General features: G+C 43.3%; 1 protein-coding gene across 2 annotated transcripts in view; it reads right to left on the minus strand.

Annotated features, from left to right (window-relative positions):
• SDK1 (sidekick cell adhesion molecule 1) overlaps positions 1-26,289 on the minus strand; it is a 489,999-nt gene that overhangs the window by 177,547 nt on the left and 286,163 nt on the right. For both annotated transcript variants that reach the window (XM_075565975.1, XM_075565976.1), the window contains exons 8-12: positions 12,134-12,217; positions 9,109-9,303; positions 7,177-7,293; positions 5,244-5,411; positions 3,854-3,956 (exon numbers count right to left, since the gene is read on the minus strand). In XM_075565975.1, coding sequence (XP_075422090.1) covers positions 3,854-3,956; positions 5,244-5,411; positions 7,177-7,293; positions 9,109-9,303; positions 12,134-12,217 — 667 coding nt within the window. The remainder of the gene's footprint in view (positions 1-3,853; positions 3,957-5,243; positions 5,412-7,176; positions 7,294-9,108; positions 9,304-12,133; positions 12,218-26,289) is intronic.

A 26,289-nucleotide genomic window follows, 5' to 3' on the forward strand; every position in this document is an offset into this window, starting at 1 on the left:
ATACAGTATATACATATATATACACACACACACTTTTGTATTTATCTGTCCTGTGTCTCCTCAATAGGTGTGCTGCCAATGGTGCAAGATAGATCAGGAAAAAATGGGTATATGGCGCACAGCCAAAGAGAGTGGGTCAAAATAGAATCTAAAACATTATTTTATTAGAACCACATTAAATAAACGGAGGTCTAGCAACCCTCCTACGCGTTTTGTGCGGTATGCACTTTATTAAGGAGTCAGGTACTGTTTGTGTGAACAGTGCTTTTAAACAGCCGTTATCCGAAAATACGCGCCAAAAGCCGCGATGACGTCATCCCTTCGCAACGTGCCGTGCATGCGCACAAGCCAACCGACCGAGTATGACAAAAGTTAGAATGATATAATCTTGTAATGAATCCGTGCACACCCACGTCCCCACACCTCGCACATGCGCACAAGCCAGCCGGCCACAGGACTGAAACATGGGAAAGAAATCACTGCCGTAGTCAGTCCATGGACACGCACGGCGCCCACTCCAATATACAGCGTCCAGCGTCTCTATGGAGACTCAGAAAATAACAAACATGGATCTTGCAACGAGACAAGTGATATAAAGATATGCTGATCTAAAGCAAAACCATTACCTCATTAAAAACAGATACATAGACAAATGACCTCCTCAGACACAGGTATATACAGAACAGGACTCGAATTCATAATATCATCAAATTAGTTATAGACTATAATGAAAAGAAAAAGAAAAAGAAAGAAGTACCCCGTTTCAAACAAGTTTCACATAAAGGAAATTCAACAGACTCCTTCGGCAGTGGTCATTCTGGGGAGGATGGGTTAAAATGTAGGCTTTGGGAAGGTTTTTTTTAACAGGGGATAATCCTTAGGCCTCGGCCATGTTCCTTGCTTGCTGGCAAAAGCACGCTGACGCGCGCTCCCGCTCAGCACTGAGCCCCTACAGCCGCAATTGGAGCGGCTTTAGTATTGGCTCACCTGCGCTTCTGCGCGCTTGCGGAAGCGCAGGTCTTAGGGGAATTTAAAATCCCCCCGCTTGCCGGCGAGACAGGCCGGTCACGTGAGCGGTTCGCCCAATGAGGGCGAACCAGCTCCGTGATGTCACTGGCCCGCCCCCGGCCAGTGACGCGCCCGCCCCCAGACCGCCCCCTGACGGCCGGCTGAGAGCGCTTGCGGTAAGCAACCGCAAGGCCAGGGAAAGCACCCGCTTTCCCTGAGCCTCAGCGCACCTCAGCACGCCAGCGGTAAGCGTGTCCGAGGCCTTAGAGGGAATTTAGGTAATACAGCCACACCTTCTCTTTGTCCTTCTCAAGGCTTACTGTCTTTTCTCCAGGACTTACAAACTTGACGTGGTGGGTCCTGGTCTAAAAGTGGGAAGGCAGTGTCCCCACTCTAGCAACTAACCTCTGCCTCTAATAAGTTCTCCACTAGCTGGACTGCAAGGGCTCTTGCATGATGGCTTGGCCAGGGAGTACCTGTACATATTGCTCCGGGATGACTTGTTCCACAATCCCCTACGTCTTTTCATTTGGTTTCAAGCACTTTTATATGAGACATGTGAGGTGCTGAGCAAAAGCCCTGGCACGTTTCTTCTAGGGTGCCAGGCGACTTCTCCAAAAATACTGGACACAATGGTGGAAGGTGCGACGCACTCGAGACACACCCACACACTCTCACCTCTCCCTGCTCCAGGCTGTTTTCTCTTTTCTTGGTGTAAAGTTATAGCACCGGCCCTTTTCTCGCCATCAAGGACCTTGAGAAAGCGCATTACGCGCGAAACATGTCAGTCCTTGTATTGCACATCATTCAATAAACTTTTTTATCTTTTTGAAGTCACTCTCGTTCTCTCTACTCTATCGGTAGTTTTTTCCTATTCGTCTAATAAAAAACCGTGACTACTACCAACTTCAACTCACTCACTCCAAAACCGATCGCCTGTCAATAGGGGTTGTCATTCCTTACTATCAATTGCATGCTAATGGTGTCCAGTTAACGCATTTGACCTCCTGCATATTTGCCTGGCTCACTAACATCCTGACTGCCCTCTCCTTCCTGACGGTCATCAACCGCTGACGACCAAAGTGGTAGTATCCTTAGTAAAGAAACTGCTACTTCGACTTTGCCGTAACCCCTTCTCCTTTTATTTTGTTAGATTCAGCCATGAATCCCCAGAGATTTCATCCTCGCGGAGTTTTCCCTCGCCTGAGTGTTGAAGGGTCAACTCTTCATCAGACCAAACGATGGTGCCATTTTTGGCCCTCTGTCAGGCAAACCTGTGTGGACGCAAAGGTTGATGTCAACTCCCATTCCAGCTCGTCTCATTCCTCCTCAGCCAACTGTAAGCAGCACACACAATGCTGCAGGCTCCTCCCCCATTCACTTTAAATATCCTCTTACTCCTCATCGCTCCATTTGTCATCCAGTGTACTCCACCCACCCCTCCTCCAGGTCAACAATCTCCAGATCTAGGGAAGGCCCTGCTTCAGGCCAACCAGTACGTATGCCCAGGCAAAGGTCAATCGACCTTCCAACTCGTCTCCTTTCTCCTTAGTGCATTTCTAAAAAAAATGTTGAACTAGTATTAGCAAATATTAATTAATAGTGTAATTATTTATATTAGCCACACTGTGAAATGAATACATTTTGTTAACCTGTATAATGAAAGATCTGTGTGCGTGAAACTGCGCTGACACTATTAAGAGTCTTCTTAGGGTTTACGTCAAGTTGGACTTGGTGGACGGTTTTTACGCACTTAATAGATTTGCGTCAATTTTTTTAGCACATACCATTTACATCTGTGCTAAAAGAAATGAAAAATCATTTTGATGCAGCTAGCACAGATGGAGAAATGTAATCTTAATATATGGGCGCACACAAGCACGATTGAAAGGAAGTTTGATGGGTCAATTTTACACTGCTTAGTACATACGCCCCATCGTTTCAGGCGCCAATGGAGAAGGTAAAAGGGGAGTCTACGTAAATCTAAGAGTTCAGGCACATGATATACAGTACAGCATGATTTATCAGAAAAAGGCACACCAACAATATTCCAGAAAAACATTTGGCTCACAGGACACTATGAAATACTAATACATTGGGTTACATAAATGCATGAAATATATCTATATATCAGCCCAAATATATAAGCATGCTGTCCACAGTACTAAAGCAAATGAAACATTTTGGATAATTCTCATCAAGTGAATATTGTGGCTTCCAAGTTGACAACACTGAGGTTACCAAACATGCCACATGCTCATACCCAAGAGCTGGTAATGGCCACGGTGTGTCTAGAACTGGTGCGTATAGAAAAAAAAACAGATGTGTGACTGAATAACATGTGTAATTAAAAGTAGCAGATAGCAATGTGTATTGCCGAGGGGCAGAGGTGTCCTGTTGAAGTTGTGGGGACATAAGAATACCTTGTTTCTGATGTGAGATGTTACTGCTTAGGAGAGGGGGTCTCAATTTCAGTCCTCAAGACCACCCCAACAGGTCAGGTTTTAAGGATATCCCTGCTTCAGCAAAGGTGGCTCAATCAGGGGCTCAGTCTTCAATGGCACTACCTGTGCTGAAGCTGGGATATCCTTAAAACCGGACCTGTTGGGTGGTATTGAGTACTGGGGTTGAGAACCCCTGGGTTAGGAGTTTGATCCATCCTATATTCCCATTTGTAAGTAACAGGCAGCAGTAATGTAAGGAATAATGGGGTCAGGAACACGGGTTAAATGGGGGCAATGTGGTTCCCTCCCCCCCAACGTCTCCCTTTACACAGAGAGAAACCAACCAACCACCACACAACGAATTTTGCAAACGCAAATAACAGAAGAAAAGTAACACTAACCGGACTGAAATCCTGGGGTCATGGTTTGCCCCACAGTGAAGTGTGGCTGTGGTTCCCTTAATAACACTGCCGTCCTCTGGAGAATGGGAAATGGATGTACGTGCTGGGGAAAAATAAACACCAGTCACCGCTCAGGTAATATAAAACATGTTCGCCGGTGACCTGCCAGCTCTCCCAGCGGACACTGCACGGCGTGTTTATCATCAAAGTCCCAACAGTTTGTACTTGTAGAGACCGTGTTATTGTAACTGTGACGCTGCTCTGCTGCAGCGGGGAGAGCTGTGGCCTCATTCTCGGATAGAAAGACCAGTGACTTACTGTATATTATATCGTGTACTCTGCACTGAACATGCTCGATGAAAATCTGAGCTTACTATCCCTGTGACTCAGTACCTTGTAACATGCGGCTCCAGGTAACACACGCACAAAAGGGCACAGTGTTCAGACACACACACAAACACAGACCATGCATTTGATTCCCGCTCACTGTCATACATACACTTCTCTCTGTCTGCACCTAAACCTTCAGTTAGTCTGTCATTTGTCACTAGCTGAGCAAGAGTTGCTTTAAGGCGCAATCCAAGCAATATCCTAAATGTGTTTTTTTTTTTAAATAAATGAGTTCTATAGTATTCGATAATACTTACTACCATTTATTTTTTATTTTTAAATTGAACTCATAATGCCATTTTAAAGGAATTTTAATACACTGAGCATCCTTTGATCTCTATAGAGAAGTCTTTAGCACACCTCCCCAGCAGTGCAAGATCTTTGCAACACTTTCCTGTTTGTGATCATTTGTTGTCAATATTCCATAGTAATATAAGAATACGTTGTAGCTGCTGAGTTACACTAACTGAAGGATTGATTTGAAACTGAAAGGCAGATCACGGGAGAATCAATCGATCAGCAGCTTAGGAAATTAGTTTGCAATAAAGGTAATCAAACACTGCATATATTGAAAAAATAAATAAATATATATATAGTGACGAAAACCCTCCACAGTAAAGCATAAAGCAACTGTAAATATTACTGTATGTTCATTTGCATGTCTTAGACAGGTCTGCAACCCTGTCTTTCCCCATTATCACCCAGCATACAGCACTTCCACTGCAGCAAGTGTTTCTGGGAAATGACATGCAAATGAGCACTCAGTGCCACCTTTTGTCTCAAGCTCGTATTACACAAGCAGATCCTCAAGCCAATGGATGCTGTTTTAAACACAGCTTTTAGACAGAGGCTGGGATGAGATGCAAAGCCATTAAACCCACTCACAGACATGTTTAAACCTTGATGGGTATCATCAGTGTATATATACACATTTTTAAGATGCTTGGATTGCCTCTTTGAATCCTGGTTTCCCAGTTTGAGGAAGGAAGTAGGGACTTACTCCACACGACCAATGAAGCGGAGGCATTCACAGCTCCTACTGAATTCGCAGCATAACAAGTGTAATTTCCGGCGTCCTGAAAGGACACAGGAGAGATCTGCAGTCCCCCAGATTCCAGGAGAAAATACCTCGGGATCTGCACTGTGCCACTGGCTAATATCTGATTTCCTGCAAGATATGGAGGACAAATTTAAGCAATTTTCATTGAATTAATTAAAGTCAATTAGAACATTTAACAAGAAAAAAAAAGTGAAAAATATATATATAAAAAAAAAGTGGGCTTTGCCACTTACAAATAAAAACTTCAATTACAACTAGTGTCCTTGTATGTAAAAAAAACCTGATAAAACTACTTTGAAACACCTTATACATTAATATATCCAGTCTAATAATTAGTCTGGGGATACATTTGTTCACATCTTATTCAAAGGGGGCTCAACTCCAGTCCCCAAACCCCCTGAACAAGTCAGGGTTTCAGGACATCCCTGCTTCAGCACAGGTGGCTCAACCAGTCCCGGCTTCAGTACAGGTGGCTGAATCAGAGGCTCAATCTTTAGAGCTCTGAATCTTTGACTGAGCCTCTGATTGAGCCACCTGTGCTGAAGCTGGAATATCCTGAGAACCTGAACTGTTGGCGGGGTTGAGGATTAGAGTTGAGCACCCCTGTCTTATAGCATAGCACACCTTAGTAACAGTGCTCAAAAAATGTCTATGACATTACACGTTCCTTCAGATGTGCATCTATTCTACACCCAAGAAGAACTCGAACGAACGCTGCTTCTGTAAAAGGAATTACAACAGGGGGATGAAAACATAATACAGCTGTGCATTCACCCCACGTGGGAACTCAAGAATGAATGGCTATGTAGTGTAACCACTCTAAATATTAATAACACCAGGCAACCTTACGAGGCATTGAAACCTGAATGTCTGGTTACCGGGCTTTTGTTAAGTAGAAGGGCACAAGTGCAATGTCCCCACAGGAAGCTTTGGGGCCCTTCATTTCCCTGCCAGGTTTGTCTAGCACACGAATGTGCTTGCCGCTGCTTGGTGACATACAGTGCGCACTTGTTATTTCGAGCACACGGAGGTCACTTGCTTACCCATGTGAGGAGACAGCAGATAATAAGAAGTCAATATTTCCCTGCACTGAGTGACATGCTGTGCGTTGTACGGACGCTGCTCATGCCACCGCCTCCTTTGGGGATACCTCTCACGTTGACACAGTATAATAAAGAATCAGATGAGCTAAAACAACAACTGCCCCTGGTCATAATGCCACGGCTTAAAGGGGCACTCCATGCAATATCCTACGTGTGTGTGTGTATCCTATGTGTGTGTGTGTGTGTTTTATATAAATCAGTTCTGGAGTATTAGATAATACGTTCTACATTTAGTTTTATTCAACTTGTAATGCCATGTATAATGAGTTTTAAAGCATCCTTTGATTTCTATAGCAGGTTTGAGCCCCTCCACAGTGCAAGATCTTTGCAGCACTTTCCTGTTTGTGATCATTTGTTGCCAATGTTCCCAGCAGTTTAAGCTGCTACCTGTAACAATGGATCATGTTACCTTAGTAATATAAGAATACGTTGTAGCTGCTGAGTTACACGGACTGACATACTGATTGAAACTGAAAGGCGGCCATTTAGTGAACCCTGGGAAGCAGGATCTTTGCTGACCGATCACGGGAGAGCGAGCCAGTGAAATCGACAGCTTAGGTTATTAGTTTTCAATAAAAGGTAATCAAAGGCTGCATATATTAAAACAAAAATAAAGATAATTTTTTGGAAGTGCCGCTGCACTGCCTCTTTAAGCTGCCCTTAATAATTTACACATTCATTAGTTCTTCTCAAAATTTACCATGAATGATTTATTCAAGAATGATGAAGCAGACAATTATTGGCCATAAAGCAGCTCAGAATTGCAATACCTTTTTTCCACATTATGGCCGGTTTGGGCGCACCTAGCACCTCGCAGGTTAATGTCGCCTTCATCCCATCGGTCACCGTGGTGTCGGTCAAGAAGCGGGTAAATGTCGGGGCCAAATCTAAGCGTAAAAAACAGTGACACAAATGCCACAGAATCAACAATTAGGTATACCCTACAGCAGGGGCACGCAATGCCAGCCCCCCTCCCCCAACAGATCAGGGTCTCAGGATATCAATGACTGAGCCTCTGTTTGAGCCACCTGTGCTGAAGCAGGGACTGATTGAGTCACCTGTGCTGAAGCTTGGATATCCTGAAAATCTGACCTGTTGGGGGGGGAGGGAGGCTTAAGGACTACAGCTGAGCCCCCCTGTCCTCCACATGCCTTCCGGTTGTTCTCACCAGGAAGAACATTGCCACATTAAGGGAAAACCTTTCAGATGCAACTGGAATCTTTCAATCTCCATCGCCCCACAAATAATCTATCTTGGTTTATTACTTAAATGGAAAAAGAAAATTGTTCCGTAAAAAGCTTTAGGGCCCCAAAAAGAATGATAGAGAGGACCTGGTGTGGAATATTGATTATTTCTTTGTGTGTTGGTGCGGGGCGATAGCCACGATATTACGAGAACCCGCTCTGTAATTTTTTAGGTAACTGGATTATTGACTGACATTTAACTTATTTGCTGCCAGAGGAGATACTGGGTTTGTGTTTCAGCTGATCTATCAGTGAACACATTAAACACTAATCACTTTCAAACAGCTTGTGCAATGTGTGTAATCATTAGCATAATTATTCCAAATTACATGCCACTCATAACTTGCAGCTAAAACAACCTAGCCCCCTCCCCCTCCCCCCCAAAAATTCCCCAAAACAAAGCTTCTAAACTGACACTAAAACACCCCAAATCTCTGATTTACCTTTACCCTTTAAAAAAATGATTCAAAACCCATCTCTTCTGTGACATTCTCTCAGACGGAAACACTGCAACAAAAAGGTCTATTGCATGTTTCTGACCCATTCTGAAAGATGGTGTTAGTTGTGAAAGATAACCTTTAATAGTTGAAACACAACTATATTCTACTGTGCGCTAATCACTGTTACATAGTTACATGGTAGATTAGTAGATGGGGGGAACTTTGTTACAGATGTAATCTGATCATTCACCCTATACTGCTTTCTATTCAAAAGGTCATTATGGTGTCTCAGTTCTGGGGGGGGGGGGGAACGTGACTTGGATTTAAACTCATGTGCAAAAGACATCAGGATCTACAGTCCCTTAGGAGAGATGATCAGATGGTCACCCAACTCTTGCAGTGCAAAAGACATTAACAGATGGAAAGGAAAAGCAGTATATTGCTATTCATTAATAGTTCACTTTGTGTAAGTGTTGGATAATACATATTGTTGGTTTGAGCTCAGATGTATAATTAAAAAAAAATGTAATTATAAAAAAGTGCCTGTGTTGTACTGGAAAGGCAAATAATGAAAACGTGTCCTTAGTGTAAGAAACGTTCAGTGCATATCTATCCATATGCAGAGAATTATACCTCTGTATAATACCTGTGTAATAACAGAACCCGCATAGCTGCAGAATAAGGCATCTAGTTACTGTCTGTACTAAAAAGAACAGCTTCAGCCAATGCAGTTTTTCACACGGGGAGACATGATTTCAAAACTTCAACAGGCACAAAGAGTCTGGACCCTTCATCATAAGAGATATCAGGCATTAAAAGCTTTTACATCTCCTCTGCTCATTTTTAAAGAGCAGTAACAGAAAATGTTGAGGTTGCAGGGCTAGAAGCAATAGCATTGAGCTATGGGTGTCACCTGCACTCTTCATTCTGAGTAAACACTATTTAAATACAGTGTAACTGGAGTCTCCATCCCCTAGAGACTTTCTAAAGCACAGCAGAAAGGAATTCACATGCTTACTTGTCACGTCCAGGTATGTCTGGGTCTGAATTTCTCCAGCTTCATTTTTTGCAAAGCATTGAAAGATCCCCGAGTCCTGTGGATGCAAACCGTGGATCTGTAGGCCCCCGCTGGTCTGTGTCCGGTAACGTGGGATCTGCAAATTGCTGATTCTCTGGGAGTCTTTATACCACTCCAAACTGGGAGCAGGGGACCCTGCACACAGAGAGAGAGAGAGGAATCACACAGCTCTTCAGACACATTGTATCCCACACTGGCAGGGCTGAAAGAAAGTCTAGAGATCACTATTTTTTATAATACTGTGATATTCATCTGAATGTCAAATAATGCAAAAATGAAACTTTTTCATGAAACCCTCAACTGCCAGATGAGACTGCAATTAATTTCACAGCAGTATTTCTTGTGACAGCGGAGAATATGTTACTGTGTCTTTTGACACGATCTTCCTGTAAAGTTAATATTTCACTTTTACTACCACTGACTGACTAAGGACCTCTGTGGGGGAATGAGGCAAGGGAGACACTGGGCTATGAGGTACCTATTGTACTTCAAGAAGCAAACATTAAACTGATTTTGGATCAGGGATTGATTGTGCGTGTAGATTTTTTTTATATATAAGGTTTGGTGGCTTGAGTCATGTATCTGACATGTCTTGTACACACTGACCTACATGGTAACACATCTGTGATGACATACCTGTCAACCCCTGACCTCACACCTGCTGTACAGACCAAAGTCTCTCAATGTCTCTTCGCTATATCATCCTGGATACCCTCCACTGACTCAAACTTAACATGTCCAAGACTGGGCTCCTCATACTTCCTCCCAAACCTGGCACAACTGTCCCCTTCTAGATTACTGTTGGCAGTAGTATCATACACCTGGTATCACAAGCACACTGCCTAGGGGTCACTATCATACACCCAGTATCACAAGTATGCTACCTAGAGGTCACATTTGACTAATCCCTCACATTCTCCTCTCACATTCACAATGTAGCTAAAACCTGTCATTTTTACCTCTATAACATTGTATTGTATGTCTTTATTTATACAGCGCCATAAATATACATAGCGCTTCACAGTAGTAATACATGTGGTAATCATATAAATAATAGGTCATGGGAATAAGTGCTTCAGACATAAGAGTAACTTTAAGGAAGAGGAGTCCCTGTTCCGAGGAGCTTACAATCTAATTGGTAGGTAGGGGAACGTATAGAGACAGTAGGAGGGAATTCTAGTAAGTGCGCCTGCAGGGGGCCAAGCTTTATTAACATTGCAAAGATACACCCCTGCCTGTCCCTCTACAGTTAAAACACTAACACAGGCCCTCATTTTCTCACGTCTTCACTATTGTCCGGCCTACCTGCCTCTCACCTATTTCCCCTACATTGATCCTAATCGCTGCTGCTAGAATCACTTTCCTCTCTCCTAAATCTGTCTCAGCATCTCCTGGCTTCCTATTAAACTCTGTATCACTTACAAAATTCTCCTCCTCACTTTTAAGGCTATACACTGCTCTGCCCTCCTTACATCTCAGCCATAGTTTCTCACTATACACCTGCCCAACTCTTTCTGCTCAAGGATGTCTTCTGTCTATCCCTTTTGTATCTAAAGCCCTCTCCCACCTAAACCGTCTCTCACTCACAGCTCTGGAATGCCCTTCCCCTCAATATCCGACTGGTATCCTCTGTCTCCACCTTTAAGACCTACAGTAGCTAAAAACACACCTCTGTAACGAAGCACATGGGTGGCTCCGCCGGCTGGTACTATACATCTCGGGTGCACTGACCTTGACCCCTGGCAGAAGCACTTACTATAACACCCCCGTTCTGTCTCTGTAAGATCTCCCTACTAACCACGTAGATTGTAAGCTCCCTCACCTATTGTTACAGTCATGTCTGAAGCGCTTATTCCCATTACGTGTTATATTATATCATGTGTATTACTGCTGTGGCGCGTTATGTACCTGGGTGACGCTATATGAATAAAGACATACATACATACATCTGGTAATGCAGGTCTTTGACTATTGTGACAGGTCACTGAACCCAACATAAACAATGTGGCAATGCCAATCACTCTTTACCCGATAGGTTTGGTTACCCCCAGAATTGAGGCATGATGAGTATTCACTTGTGTAAGCTTCGAAAAATAAAGAATAGCCCATAACATCCAAAACTGCTCATACTTCATAAAAAACAAACAACTGTATAGGGAGAATACAATTATGCAGAGGTAGCCAGACTCCTGGTTCCTCATGGTGGCATATATTAGGCTATAGCCCAATTTACTGTGTCACAGTGTCACTGAACCCAATGGAAACTGTGACATTGAGTTATAATCGGATACGTTGTTATCACTGGGGATAATGTCACTTACTACATCTGCACATCAAAAGCATCTGAGGAGCACAAAACAAACACCTAGATTTATAGCTTCCCAGTTAATGTAAGTACAGTGAATAAAACTAGCAAATAAAAGCATTCTTCACGTGAAATGTAATAATAAAAGACGGAGTATTCTATTTCAAGGGGATCAATAAATCATTATGATTCATTTGTCTAAGATGGGCAGTGCGGCAATTTACAATGGTAAAACCTTTTCTAATTTAAAATGAAATTAGAGGGGGGGGGGACTTCCCCCCAAAAGAGGTGAGTGCCTTCAGATACATCATGCACACCCTATCACAGGGAAAACGGCATCATTTGTGGAAACAAGGGGCTATTGATCATTTCTTGGTGTCAGCAGTTACAGCTCCTAGACGCTCTGCTAGCACTCTAATAACTCACTGCTCAAGTGGCTAATCATTATAGGCACCTCTCTGGATCTCCTCCAAATGAAGTACACCTTGTTTGTATGTGATTTGGAGAAGAGCAATACATTATTTTTCACTTTCAATCTGGTGGGAAATGAATAGTAAAATGTCGACTTTCAAATTCCCAGCAAACGCATTCTGCGCAAGGCACACCGATAGGCCCTCGCTCCCTCCGTATTCCGCCTTCAAAGGCATGTTCTCTGCTTACCCGTCGCCTGGCATGGAATGTCCACATCTTCACCCATTGCGGCACTAATTCGTCTCGCTGGTTCAGCGGTGAAAGATGGAGGCTCTTCAAAACAGAACAGAAAAGCAAAACCTGTAAACTCTAGTTAGGCGTAAAAAAACATGGCATGCACAGTTACCCACACGTGTGAGTATATCTTTTTTAAGGCAGCTAATTCTCTGCCCCATGTAGAGTATGTGTCCCTCCCCTGTGCAACGTTACGCCAAGGGATAAGAACGCCGCAATGTCGCAAGCTCCCGGGGATCGCCAGGCAGGGAGCATTACATGGTGTATGGGGCCTTTTATTATAGTCTCGGCATTAAGCGAATGTAGTGATTTCAGGGAATTTCACAAATTAGCATATCAGGGTGAATTGCCGTGCGTATTGACTTAATGCTCGGAGTATTGTTCGCAAACTGACAAGGTCGAAAAAAAGTTTGTGGCGCTGAACAAGGGCACATTTTATCTGATTTGTGATGTTGGATCAAAGTTTAGCACAGGGGTGGCCAACTCCAGTCCTCAACGGTCGAAGACTGAGCCCCCGATTGAGCCACCTGTGCTGAAGCTGGGACTGGTTGAGCCACCAGTGCTGAAGTGCGGAGTGATTGAGCCACCTGTGCTGAAGCTGGGACTAATTGAGCCACCTGTGCTGAAGCTGGGACTGATTGAGCCACCTGTGCTGAAGCTGTGACCGATTGAGCCACCGGTGCTGAAGTAGGGACTGACTGAGCCACCTGTATTGAAGCAGGGATATTCTGAAAACCTGACCTGTTGGTGGCCCTTGAGGACTGGCGTTGATCACCCCTGGTTTAGCGCTTGGAGCGCTTCTGAGCGAGGCATTCTGATGGAATGTTTCCCGTGCCAGAGATTGAGCTGATAAGATTTGGCTGCCCTCCTAGCCCATGCTTTTCCAACACTTCCGTTTCAGATCCTCTGTACACATAAAACGTGTGAATGAATTCCCATGCCGGTGAATGTGGATGGCAGCTTTCTAACATAGCACGGGCCCTGCTTCACAGCCGTTTACTGAAATCTGCGGTTGCTTTAATTCCCAATTTGGACGGATCGCCCCAGAAGGCTCGTAAAACCCTCTTTTTTACAGCATAGTATTTTATAGGATAGTTGGCTTTAGTACTGCATCTAAATAATTGTAAACACCATTTTATGAAGCATGTCAAATAATGTGCTATACAATGTCACTGAACCCAAGTCAGGAGGCAGAGGCAATTTGGAAGAACAGAAAATAGAGCAGTGGAACCTAAACACTTAACAGAGCATTACATGGCTCGAAACCGCACTGTATTCTGCACCATCATCAGCCCGTCCGTGTAACCCCAAAGTGTTGGCCATTCATACTTTTATTTATTACAAGGAATGATGATAGTGTGTGATACCACTGACAAAGAATTGAGTTAAAGGTGATCTACAGGATCAAAATCAGTATTTTTAGCTGGTAATATCAAAGAGATTTTTGGGGCGGATTTAGATCCGCAGCAGATTGGCCGGTTCCTTTGGTCGGCGGATTTCCGCGGATCAATCTCAAAAAGGGTTGTTTGCGTTTTGTGGATTTTTTAAAATAATAATAATTATTATTATTACCGCCAACGGATTGCTGAATCCGCAGATTGAATCCTACAAATCTGTCAACGGATTGTTTCCAATTTCAGATTTTGATGAATCCGTGTTAAAACCGAACAAAGTTCGTCCGCAGATTTTACACAGTGAAACGGATTGAGAGGAAAATGCGAGAAAATCCGGGAAAGGGATCTGGGCGGATTCGCCAATCTCTAGTAATATCATAGTTACATAGTAGATGAGGTTACATAGTTACATAGTTAAATAGTTACATAGTAGATGAGGTTGAAAAAAGACGTACGTCCATCAAGTGCAACCTATGCTAAATTTAGATGACAGATACTTTAGCCTATATTTGTACTTACAGTATATTTATCCAGAGGAAGGCAAACAAAAAACCCCAGTGGCACATTATCCAATGATATCTTATAAAGGGGAAAATAAATTCCTTCCTGAAGTCATTAGTGCATCACTACCGAACCTGTGATGAACATTAGATGACATTTTGAACCTTTCTAAATTTCTATTAAAGGATAATCATCTGAAGTTACACCAGTACCAAACAATCATATCTCCCCTGAATCCAACTTTATATCATTTGGGTGGCTCATTTTGAGTTATGCTTTTTTCCCCATGTCATAAAAACAGTTATTGACTGTAACATGGTGAATATAAGACACAAGCCCTATACCTGGCAGACATATGTGTAGGTCTGCAGTGCTGCAGTGAGCAGGTTCAATTTCAGCTGGGAAAAGGTTTGGTTAATTGTTCCGGTCCCAGCTGCCTCGTTAAGGGGCTTTAAAAACCCAAGCTGCTCACACATGCCTGTCTACTGAACCAGAGAGAGACTGGAACGCTGGAGGGAAACGGCTTGCTACAAGGGCTGTCTTTTCCTGTGATGTATCGTTGCTTATTGCTACTCTGGACTTTAAACAGCCCTTGTGAACTTATTTTCTGTTTGTTTGCAAATGCTGAAAAGAAGCTGTATGATTTTTGTATGCGATATTTTGAGGCTGAATAAACAAGTCAATTCTAAGAAACCCACTTGTTTTTGCATTTACCCTGCAATATATGGTGTTAGAAGGGGGATGCTGAGAGGCCCCTGCATTTGAAGGGCCACATTAAGGGAAAGAAAAAAATGGAACTTTTTTTTAAAGAGATTCTGTGCGAACAGGCCAAACAGCAACTATTCATGCAGGAGCAGGCCAAACAGCAACTATTCATGCAGGAGCAGGCCAAACAGCAACTATTCATGCAGGAGCAGGCCAAACAGCAACTATTCATGCAGGAGCAGGCCAAACAGCAACTATTCATGCAGGAGCAGGCCAAACAGCAACTATTCATGCAGGAGCAGGCCAAACAGCAACTATTCATGCAGGAGCAGGCCAAACAGCAACTATTCATGCAGGAGCAGGCCAAACAGCAACTATTCATGCAGCAACAAGCCAAACAACAACTATTCATGCAGGAGCAGGCCAAACAGCAACTATTCATGCAGGAGCAGGCCAAACAGCAACTATTCATGCAGGAGCAGGCCAAACAGCAACTATTCATGCAGGAGCAGGCCAAACAGCAACTATTCATGCAGCAACAAGCCAAACAGCAACTATTCATGCAGGAGCAGGCCAAACAACAACTATTCATGCAGGAGCAGGCCAAACAACAACTATTCATGCAGGAGCAGGCCAAACAGCAACTATTCATGCAGCAACAAGCCAAACAACAACAACAACTATTCATGCAAGAGCAGGCCAAGCAAAACCAGTTACTACTACAGCAGCAAGCCCAGCTCTTATACTAGCAGCAGGCAGCACAGGAGGAAAACCACGCAAGGCAAAACCTGGAAATGGCCAAACTACTGGTTCGGTCCTCTTCTGCTGCCGGACTAGAACTTCCAAATAACAATCCGGTCGGTTCTCCTGAGGAAAATCAGTCCGGCCGAGGACTCAGAGGCTTTTCTATTGACATTTGAAAGGGTTGCAGAGGCCCAGGGCTGGTCTTTAGATGGAAATAAAAGAGAAAAAAAGGGGAGCACAGGTTGAGGTATGAAAGGGATAACAAATAATTTATCTCGGGAGTGTAAGTTCCCAGACTGGTAAACGTAGGGACAGTAGAGTGTGTAATATCATAAACACTTACACGGCCTTGTGCAAATGCTGTCACATCAAGGTTTCTTTGCTTTTCTTCCTTTCTTCTGTATTCTCCTGGTGGGAAATTCCTCTTCTTTTGATCCTAATAATGGTTTCTTCAAATGACCAGCAAGCCTCAAATGCGATATTTCCCTCCCAATAAATGGACGAAAAAAATATATTTAGGAACAAATACAAATATATAATGATGAATGATTGATTCTGAATGGTAGAGAATATATATTAAAAGCAGAAAGAAGACTGCAAACACTCACACGGGCAGATGTGAGTGCGGTCCTTGGGGAGGTATCTCTATCCTCTTCACAAAGGGAAGGTCTCAATATGGAGACACTCCTGTTAAAATAAAGGAAATGAGGGTTTGGTGAATATAAGGGGATAAAATTACAATACTCACACGGCCGTGTGTGAGCTCACGCAGGGAATGGTATCTTTATCCTTCTCCTTCAGTCCCCAGAATAAAGTGAAGTTTTCCTCCGTGTACTTGTACCACGGCACTCGAAATCGGAGTTCAAACAACGTATTTCTTTATTAAAACACTTAAAAAGAATATAAGAAAGTCCTTAGGTCTAACACCAAAAGGGCTAAAGATAAAATCGCCAACCAGTCCTTAGGATGTTGTTCACAGGGCGCGGGGTGCGCAGCTAACTCTGCCCGCGTCCGGGTATAGTGCTGGGCTCCTTTGTCCTGCACCTTGATTCAGCACTATACCCGGACGCGGGCAGAGTTAGCTGCGCACCCCGCGCCCTGTGAACAACATCCTAAGGACTGGTTGGCGATTTTATCTTTAGCCCTTTTGGTGTTAGACCTAAGGACTTTCTTATATTCTTTTTAAGTGTTTTAATAAAGAAATACGTTGTTTGAACTCCGATTTCGAGAGCCGTGGTACAAGTACACGGAGGAAAACTTCACTTTATTCTGGGGACTGAAGGAGAAGGATAAAGATACCATTCCCTGCGTGAGCTCACACACGGCCGCCGTGTGAGTATTGTAATTTTATCCCCTTATATTCACCAAACCCTCATTTCCTTTATTTTAACAGGAGTGTCTCCATATTGAGACCTTCCCTTTGTGAAGAGGATAGAGATACCTCCCTAAGGACCGCACTCACATCTGCCCGTGTGAGTGTTTGCAGTCTTCTTTCTGCTTTTAATATATATTCTCTACCATTCAGAATCAATCATTCATCATTATATCTTTGTATTTGTACCTAAATATATTTTTTTCGTCCATTTATTTGGAGGGAAATATCGCATTTGAGGCTTGCTGGTCATTTGAAGAAACCATTATTAGGATCAGAAGAGGAATTTCCCACCAGGAGAATACAGAAGAAAGGAAGAAAAGCAAAGACACCTTGATGTGACAGCATTTGCACAAGGCCGTGTAAGTGTTTATGATATTACACACTCTACTGTCCCTACGTTTACCAGTCTGGGAACTTACACTCCCGAGATAAATTATTTGTTATCCCTTTCATACCTCAACCTGTGCTCCCCCTTTTCTTCTCTTTTATTTCTGTATTATTAAGGATCCTGGACAGATCCTTTTTGGGGGTTTGAGTCACAGGAAAAGACTACGAAGCAGATGGGAACCTTGTAGGATCTATAAGGTTGTGATGTTCTGAAAAGAACGAGTGATTTCTCCTACACATTTCAGTTTGGGTAGCGCCCGGGCATCTTTCTTTGCCAATGGTCTTTAGATGGCTGGGCAACCGCTTTGGCCCCGCTCCTCATAGAAGCCCAGGCCTCATATCAGTGCTTACCTGCGAATCGAGCTATGGGGGGGGGGGGGGTTGCGTGTGCTCTGGAGCCGGCACACAGGGGGGATGGGGGGGCGCAGCAAAAAAACTTTGCGCGCCCCTGGTATAGCGCACGGTACACAGCACATAGGAATGCTACAGACACAGTCCCTGGCCCGTGGAGCTTACAATCTATGATTTCGGTGCCTGAGGCACAGGGAGATAAAGTGACTTACCCAAGGTCACATGGAGCCGACATCGGGAATTGAACCAGGATTACTGGTTCATACAAACTCTGTGTCATTGTCTTACAGTCTGTCTCTTTACTCACTGAGCTGCGGGTGTTAAGTACACTGTTCTGAAATATACCCTTTGAAAGAGGTGTCTAAAGAGCCATTACAAGCAGCCAGAGGAAATGTTTGGGTGCTCACCCTTGTTCTGTATCCATTTCTGTGTAGCTCCAATATTGTTTGGAGATTATTATCTTGATCTTTTTCATTTCAGACATATTGCTGGTTTTGTGAATGCAAAAAATATCTAGCGATATGTTGTTAAGCCCGTGTGGCTTTGTGCTTATATCTGACACAGTCTGGAGTGGGGAAATGCAAAATGTCATTTCAGAAATGAGGTTTTGTATTCTGGGGGTCCCTCAAACCTCCACTCGTCCAGTCTGCACTATCACCTGCCTGTAGGGTTGCCAGGTGTCCAGTATTGAGCGGGACTGTCCTGTATTTGGACACTCTGTCCAGTAAAAAATGAGAGGTAATACTGTAGATGTATGTGTATACCGGTATTACCTCTCTGGACATGTATGTGTATACCAGTATTACCTCTCTGGACACAGTGACCTGACCGGCTTGGGGGGGGGGGGGGGGCGGGGGCGCGGGATTTCCCAGAGCAGGGAGAGAACAGGGCTGCTGCTAGAGGGGTGGGAAGCTTCCTCCGTCCTGATTGGCTGCTGCTGTTGTTTAATGCAGCCGATCCGGACGTGTCTGGAACCTGGCAGTAGAGCTAAGTAGAGGAGGGAACAGCATGGAGCGGAGAGAGGTGTGTGCGCATGCGTGCGAGTTGCACATTTTCCCATTGTGCCCAGTATTTTTGGAGAAGCCACCTGGCAACCCTACCTGCTTGTGACAACAATACAACGGCCCCCTTCCATTTCACAACTTTTGCAGCTGCACCATCAGCTGCTCCATAAATTTGCTGCTATCTCTTGCTTTCTGTGCAGAATACAATATTTATCCTGGCTCGGGCAAACTTAGCCATTAAAAGCTAAAGCTGGACAGTGCTGTCACATCCCAGGCACCTGCACCTCTTATCTGCTTCTATCACCAAGGAATAAAAGTAATTGGAACCAATTTTCTCCTGTTTTCTCCCATCTAGTTATAGAGTTATAGCTCTTTTTATAAACAGTAACTTTATTCATACACAGCCCATAAAATTGATTCTACATACAAATAAAAGCACTAAAACACAGGGCACAGATAAGCCACTAATCAAAAAGAAATCAGCATTTTTATGGGATTTTCCAGTGATTGTTTCCCTATCCTTTCTCCAGGACTATTAAAGTAGCTGGAAATTGAGAGACAATATTGAATGTATTGCACAGTTCGTGAACTGACAGCACAGCAGCAAAATTAAAGTAGTCTCAATAAAAACTGATGAATAAAGAGAGCTTGAATCATATTCAAAAAGAAATGAAATGCAGCACGCTCAAAGTCAGAGAGAAAGAGCCGAGGAAATAATAAACCTCAGGGATAAACCTGCAGGAACAGAACACAGGTTCCAACCACACTATTTCACTGCGCAAAATAAAGAGTAATGATGTATACTGTACTCTGAATATACCGTGGGGATAATGGGCGTCACGCCTTTCTGCATCCAAAGCATAAATAAAAGCCCCAAACTGAATATAAATGAGCTGTGATGTTTATTAGGAAATATTGTCTTCAGAAAGCATAAACTTAAAAAAGGAATCAAACACCTTCCTTCGCAGAACAGTCCACGATGGGACCCTCTCTGGAGACATATACAAACCCTTAAAGCTGCAAAACATGTAAAATTGGGTTTTTATTTTTTGAAAATAAATTCATTCTGTAGTAATAGATAAGACTGTTTTTTTAAATTCAACTCTTAATGGGGTTTTTGCATGCATTTTAAAGCATCCTTTGATTTCTATAGCAGGTTTATCCCGCCTCCCCAGCAGTGCAAGATCTGTGCAACACTTTCCTGTTTGTGATAATTTGTTGCCAATGTTCACAGCAGTTTGAGCTGCAAAATGTAACAATAGATAATGTTATCATAGTAATATTAGGATACATTGTAGCTGCTGAGTTACACTGACTGGAGGATTGATTGAAACTGAAAGGTGGCCATTATGTTAGGCACACAATCGGGATTGTTACAGATTTATTACAGGAGCACCAAACGACTGCCAGCTTAGGTAAGAATGTAGAATTATACATGGTCAAGTGCTTCACATATACAAATAATAATAATAATAATAAAAGTAGCATGGCTACTTTTAAAAACCAAGGCGGTGAAGGCAGGCATCCTTGACACTTGAACATATTTATTCATGTATAGTATTATGCGCTAACAGAATACTCGTCATTCCCTTCACAGGGATGCAGTTCTGGGGTAGAGCTGTGTCATGCAGAAACCTTTTCTAATCTAACAGGGAGGGGAAGAATAACCGAAGCCGAGTCGTGGTGACACCAGGAACCGGGATACCCTGCAATTGTGAGGTCGAATCACACTTTCACGTAAGATTGGTGTAAACTTGGTGCTCGGTAATAAATTGGTCCTTTCTAAAATCTAGTCTGAAAAACAAACATTTAAAAAGCCTGTGAGCACAAGCTTGGAAGGTTACATGCAAGGCAATCGCTGACCATTGACACTGACCTTCAGGGGTGGCCAACTCCAGTCTTCAAGGGCCACCAACTCTCTCTCTGATTGGAGCATGGGGTAGCTGGAACTCAGGTAGGTGTAAGAGTTCCAGTCCAGGCTTTGGCAGGAACCCGCCCTTACCTGGCTGCTGTGGACATTTTGGTTACTGGCATACCTGCTATATTGGCTGCACCTGTTCCAGGGCTTAAATAGCAGCACGTGACTCCAGTCCCTGCCCGAGCATTGTATGCATTTAGCTGTGTTCCTGGCCACCCTGGGCTCTAGTTCCTGAGCCTTCCCCATTCCTGAGCCTTCCATGTGGCTTGCCTATCCCTGTGGCTCCCCTGTTCATCAGATGTCCCTGTTGCTGACCCTGGACCGTGACCCTGACCTTGCTGCCTGCTGCCTGCCCTGACCCTTTGCCTGTTGCCTGGATTCTGCACCACTTCCGCTAGCCCTGACCCCTGCCTGCTTAATGACTATGGATACTCTTACAGGACTCTGTCCCTGTGCTCTGGTCGGTTTATTTGCTTCCCTACCTCAGCCCTGCGGGTTCGCTTCCTGATCGTAGACAAGCCTTGTCACAGTAGGTCCGTGTGTTGATGAAGCACAATCTTCCGATTCAATTCATGCGAAAGTAGTGAAAACTCTCATGGCATAGTATGCAAAAAAAAGTGTATTATATACAGCAGGAGGTAAAGGATAAACTCACATTCACATGTGTGGTCGGCACAATGTACGGGGTCTTTTCCTCTCCCTGGTGTCTCTGTAGATGGTGCGTCTGCTTCCTCCGCGTTGCACCGGAAGTGACATCTCAACTTCGGGCGCAAGCGCTAGTTGGTATGACGCGACTCCTCCAGTGACCAGGACTTCAGGGAACGTACATGCGCAGTAGAATAATCAAAGGGGGACGGATTCAACGCGTTTCGCTGATCGCTTCTTCAGGAATTTCTCTACTTTTGCATGAATTGTATCTGAAGATTGTTGCTTCATCCACACACGAACCTACCTGAGTTCCAGCTACCACATGCTTCAATCAGAGAGAAATTTGAGTCTCTGATATGCCTCATACTATATGATAATCTGTGAGTTAACCGACACAAAGCATATACATATCGAGACCTTATTTGTATTGGTCACACTATTGTGTAATTTTTTTTAAATCTTTTACATACTCCGGCTGTGAATACTCTACTATTTTTGAGCTGCTTTTCAATTCTAATCAAAAATTTCAAAATACACTAATTGTTGGCGGTTATATATTATTGTTTCACATTGTGTATACTGTATATACATTTAATTCATTACTGTGGTATAATTGATCACTTGATTCACGTTTATTTATTTAAAATTTTTCACTTAATTTTGGCACTTGCACTAATTATTTGACCATTTATTCAGTCTCCCAAAAGCGCCCGATTACATGTTTCAAATCTTTATCCTATTGATGTAGGATAAGCCCTTTAGTTGTAACTTACTATAATGGCAGATACTGTATCAAGCAGTGTACATTTGTTTTGCGACCTTGATGAGCATTGACAAATTCTACCCAACATGCTATATTGTATCATTTCTCGACTAACCACACATTGGCCAAGTAATTTGTTCAATACGGAAAAACATTGGTGACTGTAAACAATATTGGAAGCAATTGAAACTACAACAGCTAATGGAAACCGAACACAGAATGAATCTTATAACTGCCATCAGTGGGAGATGTTTCAAAAGTTAGAAGAATAAGATGAGCAGGAACATGTTATCGGGTGGTGCAGAAAAAAAATCTCTCTCAATAATACAAGTGTAAGTGCATTAGTCATGAGTGGAACCAGGGTCAGCTTCAGGATTTTTGGGGCCAGTTGCCTCTGCTTACAATGGGCCTCCTGCCGGGGCTCCTCCAGTCGCTGCACAGCGCCTATACATTTTTAGGGGAAAACCCTACAAGCCGGATATATATATATATATTTATTAGTGTGTGTGTGGTGTGTGTGTGTGTGTGTGTGTGTGTGTGTGTGTGTGTGTGTGTAGGGATTGGGGCATACACTTAACTGGTCACACTACTGGTGATGCTGCTAGAATTTACTGTACAAAAATAGCAAAGGGATAGGCACACAAAAAATTAGCAAAACATTTTTGGTGTGCCTATCCCTTTGCTATATACATCCATACATATATATCACAGTCTGTGTAGTCTAGAGAGAGCTTCGAGGAGGTATGCTTTCCAGCATGCAGGAGGTTAAACTCCTCTGGAGAGGCAATCAGCTCGGGTGTTCCAGTTAACTGCTGATTCCAAAGGGGTTTAAAGGCAGTCAGTAAGCTGCCAGTTCTGAGAGACTTTCCCTAACCAGTAGGACACTGGTTGACATGGGTCCCCAGGCATGCTGGATGCAGGAACACACACACAAGAACCTGAGCCACAGCCCACAGAGGAAGCTGGGCTGCATTTCTGCAGGGTGCCTCAGTATCCAGAGGGATTACCTAGAGACTCTTGGGACTGATTCCCAGCACCTCAAGTCAACGACTACATATTTTGTATTTTAGAGTTTACAGTGGCCATAACTGGAAGTTAGCCTAGCTACCCAGTTGGTCAGTCAGGGCCATGGATGTTTAGTTAGCCTCCCTACTGTGGAGTAGGTTATTGATTTATGGTTTGTGTTTTGCCTCAAAAGGGACAGTGTCCAATAGTGTGTTTTTGACCCTACCATAACCCACCCCTTACTGACCCTACCATGAGGCCGGTCTGCAATATATATGCAAAAAATCAGTCTATTTCCGTGTGTGTGTGTGTGTGTGTGTGTGTGTGTGTGTGTGTGTATGTGTGTGTGTGTATGTGTGTGTGTGTATATATATATTCATTCAATGTTCATTATTACCACTGCTCCTCCCTTGTCCACAGGTTTGATTATGTTGTGGTTGGCCTTTAGAGAATCTATGGCTCTCCTCTCGATCGGTACAGATACCTCTACATACATACACATACACAATATATATATATATATATATATATTGTGTATGTGTATGTATGTAGAGGTATCTGTACCGATCGAGAGGAGAGCCATAGATTCTCTAAAGGCCAACCACAACATAATCAAACCTGTGGACAAGGGAGGAGCAGTGGTAATAATGAACACCACAGACTACCTGTAGGAAGCGCACAGACAACTCAATGATGCAACGTTTTACACCAAACTGCAGGAGGATCCAACAAAAACAAAACGAGAACTCAACAGGATCATTAAAACACTCTCAATTCACACAAGAGAACAAATTCTGAATCCGATACCACAGCTAACCCAGTACCTGGCACGTTCTACATGCTCCCTAAAATTCACAAAGAGGTTAACCCTGGACGCACTATTATCTCTGGATCTGGCACAGTGACTGAGAACATTTCTGGCTGGGTGGAAGGAATTCTAAAACCACTTGTCAGGAACACACCCAGCTATATCCCGGACACTACCGACCTGCTTAAACTTTATGCCATTGGCCACCTCCCAACAGGAACACTACTAGCAACCATGGATGTAGAATCACTTTACACAAACATCCCCCCCAAAGATGGGATTTCAGCCTGCAGATACTTTCTGGGACTGCAGGAGCCACTCACAGAGACAGTGACTAAATGCATTGAATTTATTCTGACCCATAACTACTTCACATTTGGAAATGATACTTACCTCCAGACAACCGGGACCGCTATGGGCACTCTGATGGCACCACAGTATGCCAAACTGTTCTGCGCAACTGGAAAGTGACTTTCTTTCCACCGGTCACTTGAAACCCTTTACATACCTTTGGTACATCGATGACATCCTCCTGATTTAGACCTCTGGTGAACAGGACCTCATACAGTTCCATGAGAACTTCAATAAGAAACACCTGACCATCAACCTCAAACTCATCCATTCCCCGGACGAAGTACATTTCCTAGACACCACCATTACTATAAAGAACAACCAACTACATACCTCTATATAGCTCAAACATACAGACAAAGCCAGCTATTTGAGGGACAACAGCTTCCACCCCACACACACAAAGCATGCAACAATCTACAGTCAAGCCATACGATACAACCGGATATGCTCCAACACAGCAGACAGAGGCCAGCGGATTACAGCCTTGAGATCGGATTTCATAAACCGTGGATACAACCACAGAATTGTAGATCAGCAAATCCACAAAGCCACCAGAATACCAAGAAGTGATCTCCTTGAATACAGAAAGAACGAGACAAGCGACAGGGTACCTCTCGTGGTCACATATAACCCACACCTAGAAGCCCTAAGTAAGATCGCCAGGGAACTACAACCCTTTCTCCAGGAAGATACAAGACTGCAACAGGTCTTCCTTGAAATACCCTTATTATCATACAGACAACCTCATAATCTCAAGGAAATGATGGTGAGGAGTAAAGTATTCAACAATACAACTGAATATGGGACAAGACCATGCCAGGACGCAAGATGTAAAACCTGCGCAATGCTCCACACAGCGGGCACAATAGAAGTACCACACAGGAATCTGGAGTACAAAATCAAAGGAAGGTTCACCTGTTCCTCCAGCAATGTCGTGTACCTAAATATTTGCATTAAATGCCCAGGGGGCTGCTACTAAATAGGTGAGATGGGACAGGGGCTAAACAAGAGAATGGACCTGCATCGCCACAGCATCACACGCAGAACAAGAGACAGACCTGTTGGCGAACATTTCTCTGACTCTGGCCATAAGATGAACGATCTGAAGGTGGACGCACTCAAAGGTAAGCTTAGAACACCGAAAGAGAGATGGTTGCATGAATACAAATTTATTAAACTGTTCGGGACACTGACCAGTGGCCTAAACCGAGACCGCAGTTTCATGAGCCACTACACAAGAGAACCCTCTTCTTATGAGTGCTAAATCCCATGTCTATACATACTGCGCTATATGAATGCACACACACCTGTCTCTTACACATACAAATGTACAATGTGATTCTATCCCTACATACCAATAGGACTACATAGTATCCACACACATTTATAGTAATACAACACCCTTTTACATTTCAACACCCACCAACACCATTGGAATACACTCCCCTTCCACACACACCTTTTGTAAAGCGCTGTATACATTGTTGGTGCTTTATATATTTACATACACACACACACACACACACACACATATACACACCCTTACATTCAGGGACCATTTAACACCTAAAGTCATCAATCGCATACTGCACAGGGGGGAGGGATAGGCTTCAGTCAGAAACATTCCAGCCTGTTTTTAAAGTTAAACCACTCTTGCTTTATTAATTGTAACGTCGCCGGAAGAAGAGATTAGTGTATCTCAAAAGCTCGCACAAATAAAAGCATTTTGTTAGCCACAGAACGGTATCGTCTATTCATTTTTGATTATATATATATGTAGAGGTATCTGTACCTTGTTAGCCGAGCTTAATAATCAAAACCTAATAGACGATACTGTTCTGTGGCTAAATAAATGTTTTTATTTGTGAGAGCTTTCGAGATACACTGATCCCTTCTTCCGGCGATGTGTATGTATGTATGTATGTATGTATGTATGTACATATATATATATATATATACACATACACACACACACACACACACATATATATATATATATATATATATATATATATATATATATACACACACACACACACACACACACACACACACACACACACACACACACACACACACACACACACACACACACACACACACATATAAATGAAAGCAGGCACTCCAGGACTTAGAAAAACAAGTAAAGGTTAA

The sequence above is a fragment of the Ascaphus truei genome, chromosome 11 (genome assembly GCF_040206685.1).
Source record: "Ascaphus truei isolate aAscTru1 chromosome 11, aAscTru1.hap1, whole genome shotgun sequence".
NCBI classification, from domain to species: Eukaryota; Metazoa; Chordata; class Amphibia; order Anura; family Ascaphidae; genus Ascaphus; species Ascaphus truei.